Raw genomic sequence first — 6,242 nt, 5'->3', positions numbered from 1 at the left:
AAAAAAAAAAAAAAAAAAAAAAAAAAAAGAAATCAACAAAGTGTGAGGGGTTGAGTCTCTCCCAGGTGCCAGAAGCAAGAGATGCCAGGCTGAGCCAGGGCAGAGGGAGGCCTAGGTGGCGGCTCTCTTTAAACTTGACCACACAGAGCGCTTCATACCCTGTGCAGCCTTCACTTCTTCCCAGTCCAGTTTGATGTCTGGAACCTCTTCTTCCGGCTCTGGATCCTCTCTCAAGGCCCCCTTGGGGGAGGCAACCACGATGGGCAGAGGGCCACATTCCTCCCGGAATTCCACAACATGGAGACTCTTCTTATCAGCCAGCTGTTGATGGGTTTCCTGGGCATGACCAAATTGAGAACACGAGGTTAGGTCTATGAGGTTGGTCTAACATGGTCCACCCCTGATACTTATCTTGCATGGCCAAAACTGTTTGGTTGATTAAAACGTAACAACTCTTGAAAATTCATTAACTGAGGGTGATTATTACAGCAGGAAACATGGCCCAGGTAATATAGTATCAAGTTTATTTGCTTACTGAATTATTTAAGAGTGATTAAAAACAAGATCTTAGGACTTCCCTGGTGGCGCAGTGGTTGAGAGTCCGCCTGCCGATGCAGGGGACACGGGTTCGTGCCCCAGTCCGGGAAGATCCCACATGCCACGGAGCGGCTGGGCCCGTAAGCCATGGCTGCTGGGCCTGCGCGTCCGGAGCCTGTGCTCCGCAACGAGAGAGGCCACAACAGTGAGAGACCCACGTACCGCAAAACAAAAACAAAAACAAAAACAAAAAACGAGATTTTACTTTAAAAAAAAAAAACAACACAATAAACTTAAGTCTGTAACTTAAAGAGCAGGGATTTGCTGTGGCTGAACTATGGTGACCCGCTGTGGGCGGAATCATGTCAGCCTCATCTCCCCACCCCCAAGTAGGATAAAGGAAGGGCCTTGCCCTCTGGTCTCTTGACTTCCTAACCCTCCTGATCATGTGCCATACTGTGCCCAAAACTGAACCTGAACCTCATCGTGTCCCAGCTCTAGCTACCAATTTATAGGACGTGCAGGGAGAGAAGATGTTAAGGATCCTCAGATATTTAGCGCCAGACTGGGACAAACAACCTGATTTCTTCAACAATAAAAAAATGCAAGGAAAAAAAAGAGGGGAACTTACAGATTAAAAGTGACTTAAAAGACAGCAAAGATTTAAAATGTATGGATCTTTTCTGCAGCCCAATTCTAACAAACTGTATTAAAAAAATTTTTTTTAGGGCTTCCCTGGTGATGCAGTGGTTGAGAGTCCGCCTGCCGATGCAGGGGAGACGGGTTCGTGCCCTGGTCCGGGAAGATCCCACATGCCGTGGAGCGGCTGGGCCCGTGAGCCATGGCTGCTGAGCCTGCGCATCCGGAGCCTGTGCTCCGCATCGGGAGAAGCCACAACAGTGAGAGACCCGCGTACCGCAAAAAAAAAAAAAAAGAATCCGCCTGCCAATGTAGGGGTCACGGGTTCGAACCCTGGTCCCGAACGATCCCACATGCTGTGGAGCAACTAAGCTCGTGTGCCACAACTACTGAGCCTGCCCACGTGCCACAACTACTGAAAGCCGCGCGCCTGGAGCCCGTGCTCCGCAACAAGAGAAGCCACCGCAATGAGAAGCCTGCACACTGTAGTGAAAGAGTCGCCCCCGCTTGCCGCAACTAGAGAAAACACGTGCACAGCAACGAAGACACAAAGCAGCCAAAAATAAATTAATTAAACAAATTTTTTAATCTGACAAATGGGTACATTTCTATGAACACTGACTAGATGTCTGATATCTCGTTACTGTTAATTTTTTACGTATGATAGTAGTATTGTCGGGTCCTTTTTATTCCTTATCTTTTAGAGATACATGATAAAATATTTATGAGTGAAATAAATTGATATCTGAGATTTGGGTCAAAATGACTAGGGCTGGTTGGGGGTGATTTAGAGAAACAAAACTGGCCACGAGCTGCTAACTGTTGATGCTGTATAAGAGAGCCATGGGGATTCATAACAGAAGGTAGCCATAAAAGTCGGAAAAAGGTGAATAAACTCAATAGATGGTTTATTGATAGTAATTAAAATACCTAAAATACCATGAGAAATGTACAATCTCATGTTTCCAGACTTTATGCGCACCTTGTACTATTCTAATTCTATATACGTTTGAAATTAGAAAAGAGAAGAGCTGATTCATAAAAAAAAAAAACATAAAATAATTTAAATTGGAGTGTCTTATAATCAGTGGCATGTTGCTTACACTGGTTTAATTTTTTTTTTTTGAGTAGCACAATGCAACTTTTTATAGCTGATGGCATTTTAGAACAGGTCTACTTGACCATAAATATGACCTACCTAAAACAAATATATTAGCTACATCAAACAATTAAACCTCTTAACAGTAAGTGTAAATTTAGAAGTGCGTTTGAAGGACGTTTTAGATAGTAGTAACACACACACACACACAAACACACACACACACGAACACAGCTGTTCAAAAAAGGTTTTTTAAGCAAAGCTTTTTCTTTCAATTAATTTTCCTATTTTAAACAGAGACGGCTACAATTATTCCATGGATCACTTTATTCAGAAACAGCCATCACACTCTGTCAGGAAGCCTGTCAAAGTCCTCAGCAAATAGAGGTCAGCAAACGTCTCTTGAACCTGGTTGTCTTTCTGCTCACCCAGCTCTGCTAAGGTCCACCCATCCTTTCAAGGCACAAGCCAGCCCCGCGGAGCTGGCAGAGAGGCAGCAGGCAGCCCAGAAGGGGGGTGGGGGTGGGGTGCATGCAGCGACAGCCCTTCCTCCCTACCGCTGGAGTGATTGTGAGCTGAGGGGGTGAGCTGGGCAGGGGCCCAGAGCTCCCGTCTATGTGGAGAAATAACCTGAACTACTAATGTTCAGATTCCTACCGACTCAGATGTCCCTCGGAACTACTTATACAGGTGACATGAAAACTGACTGTGCTTCACTTGAAGACCGCTCTCAAGTAGAGGTGCCCGAGGGACTTCACCCCAGTTCCAAAGGAACGGATGAAATGAGGAAAGAGACTTTCTCTCTTTTTACTTTACATCTTTATGTTGTTGGAGCTTTAGAACAAGCGGGTATTCTTTCCATAATAAAGCAGATTATAATTACTGGCTTTTAAAAATACTTAATTTTAAAACTTCAAAACACCCATGGAGCATTTTTTTACAGGATAATTCTCATGAACTAACTCGTCAGCTGGATTAACTAACCTGATGCAGCCACAGACAACAAAGAATGCCCAGTCCTCAGGTGGCCCGAGAGCAGCTCCAGGACAGCCTGGGAGACGGTGGTCTCAGAGCACACACATGAAATACAAACTAGCCCTTCTGTTTCAGAGCCCAGGGAAGTTACCTGGCGGGAGAGCCCGTGGAAGAGGCCCCGGGTGAGGTTAAGCATGTTGACGGAGCCAGAGACCTTGGCATACATGTCTTTGATGCCAATGAGCCGGCAGATGGTGATGATGGCCCGGTGGCAGCGGAGGCCATAACCTAGAAAGAGGAAGAGCAAGTCAAACACCTGCCCACTGCCCAGGGTGCAGGCGGCATCACCTGCTGGCTTCGCACAGCTTCCAGCTCTGGGTTTAGGGGATGCTGGTTCACATTCCAGCTTCACCACTTCCCAGCTGGGTGACACTTCACAACTTACTTAACTTCCACAATGACACTTATTTAAATGAGATGTTGTAAGGATTAAAGAAATAATATATAAGTTTCTTAAACATATGGGCAAAAAAAACAGGGCTGTTAAGATTAACAGAGATGCCTGAAGGTTCTTGGCGCCCCATGTCCATGTTAACTAAGACTCGAGGGACACATCTGTTCTCAACCTCCTTCAATGCTCAGCTGCACTGAGCACAGACATCCACTTCCTCCTGGAAAAACTCTTTTAGCTTCGGTAACACACCCTCTCCCAGATTTCCTCCTAGCTACTGGCCCATCCTTCTCACCTCCTTGCTGGCCTCTAAATCTTGGGTGGCTTCCCCTCCAGCCATTCACCCTACTCTTGTCTACCTGTAATCCCTTCCCTAGGGAGAGCTTTAAAAACACAAAGCAAACACATCACTCCCCATTTAAAACCCTTCACTTCCCACTGTCCCTTGAATTAAAATGAGTACAGTTGACCCTTGAACAGTGTGGAGGATAGGGGAGCCAACCCTCCACACAGTGGAAAATCTGAGTCTAACTTATAGTCGGCCCTCCGTGTCCTCAGTTTCTCCATATCCAAGGTTCCACATCCATGGATTCAACCAGCCACGGACTGTGAAGCACTGTAGTATTTAGGAGAAAAGCCGAGTGTAAGTAGAGACCCGAGCAGTTCAAACCCGTGCTGCTCAAGGGCCAACTGTAACAAAGAACTCCACGGCCTTCAAAGCCCTCTGTGACTGACATCTCACCGACTTCATCCAGAGACACCACCCTCCGTGTGCTGGCTTTCCCGCCACATCGACTTTGCACTCAGTGTTTCCCTCAGCCTGCTCTCCCTGCACGACCCCTTCTTACCTTCAATGTCTCACTCAGATACGTCCTCCTCAAAGAGACCTTCCCTGACCACACTAGTGAAGGTGGCCTCCTTCCTCCCTCCCCATGCCCTCCCCTGCAAACCAGACCCTGATGGCTGCTTTCAAGCACTCAGCCGAACTCGTTATCCAATGTTTCCCCTCAGCAGAATGCGAGTTCCGTGAGAGCCAGGATATTGTTTGCTTACTGCTGTATCCCCAGAGCCTAGATCAGCCCCTGGCAAATGCAGGTGGGAATGATGCAGAGAAAAAGCCCAAATTTAGACTCTTAACATTCTGATTAACCAGGCATGGACCTCAGCACATGCCTTAAAGGCAGGACTGAAAAATACAGCTTTGATTAGAAGACAGGCAAGATAAAAAAGGTAACTTCTGCAATTAAAATTGTAGCAGTCTTTCCAAAATCATTCAGATAAAGATGTATCCAAAGTAACACGTCTAACAAAAACATGACACAAGCCACAAATGTACGCCATATATATGATTTTAACTTCTCTCGCAGATATGTTTTTTAAAGTCTTTTTAAAAACAGGTAAAATTGATTTTAGTAATATATTTTATTAACCCAATATGTCTAGAACATTATCATTTGAACATGTAATCAATACAGTAATATTTTTGAGATATTTCTTATTCTTTTTTTTAAGTCTTTGAAATCTGGTGGTATTTGACACTTACAGGGTCTTTCAGAAGCCACATTTCAAGTGCTCCAGAGCCACACAGGCTGCAACTACCACATGGGACACACCTTAGCACAGGTCTAAACCTTAATGTCTAAGTGTTCAACTCAATACTTTTTCTAATAAGATAAATGGTTTTTATCTGGCATATGAATGACTAATTATGACTTTAAAGCAGAAGCCAAATTCTGGTGCACTAATACAATAGGTGCTGTATTTGAGGTTTTTTTTCTCTTGGTTTATTTCCATGCCATAGCTCTAGCAAACTTGTATGAGAAGCTTTGACATGAAAAATTTAAATACTGTTTAATATTTTATCTTCTGATCCAGACCTTGTAAGTATACCTAGAGTTATAGGAGATCATTTTTACTGTAGAACCACAGGTGAAACACAAATCAGAATGTTCAAGAATTCTGCACCTCGAGACCACTGGGCACGACTGGCATAGCTCCATGACCCTGAACTCTGCCTGCTTTGCTCTTTCCAAGACAGGAAGAAGGTCCATCTCTGGAACCTCAGAGCTCAGTGTAGCACCTGGTTCACAGAAGATGTTCAGTCAATACTTGATGAGAATAAATGAGTGGAACTGAACAAGCTGTAAGAAAAGAACCATCTGGGACTTCCCTGGTGGCACAGTGGTTGAGAATCCGCCTGCCAATGCAGGGGAAACGGGTTCAATCCCCGTTCTGGGAAGATCTCATGTGCCGCAGAGCAACTAAGCCCGTGCACCACAACTACTGAAGCCCGCACACCTAGAGCCCACGCTCCGCAACAAGAGAAGCCACTACAACCAAGAGTAGCCCCCTGCTCGCCGCAACTAGAGAAAGCCCACGCACAGCAACAAAGACCCAACACAGCCAAAAATAAATAAATAAATAAAATTTTTAAAAAAAGAACCATCTAGTAGCACCAATGAATTGTCTAGGAGTAACCAATGTTCCCACTACGAACACAACTATTCACTCACTCAGTTACTTTTTTTTTTTTTTTTTTTT

General features: G+C 44.8%; 1 protein-coding gene across 1 annotated transcript in view; it reads right to left on the bottom strand.

Moving 5' to 3' along the window:
• Window positions 1-41: 41 nt before the first annotated feature.
• MRPS5 (mitochondrial ribosomal protein S5) overlaps window positions 42-6,242 on the bottom strand; it is a 25,258-nt gene continuing 19,057 nt past the window's right edge. Inside the window, exons 11-12 of the mRNA XM_007470203.1 lie at window positions 3,402-3,538; window positions 42-336 (exon numbers count right to left, since the gene is read on the bottom strand). Coding sequence (XP_007470265.1) covers window positions 112-336; window positions 3,402-3,538 — 362 coding nt within the window. The 3' untranslated portion in view covers window positions 42-111. The remainder of the gene's footprint in view (window positions 337-3,401; window positions 3,539-6,242) is intronic.

Source organism: Lipotes vexillifer, unplaced genomic scaffold, assembly GCF_000442215.2.
Source record: "Lipotes vexillifer unplaced genomic scaffold, Lipotes_vexillifer_v1.1 scaffold1139, whole genome shotgun sequence".
Lineage (NCBI taxonomy): Eukaryota > Metazoa > Chordata > Mammalia > Artiodactyla > Lipotidae > Lipotes > Lipotes vexillifer.
This window is presented reverse-complemented; position numbering and strand designations above follow the sequence as displayed.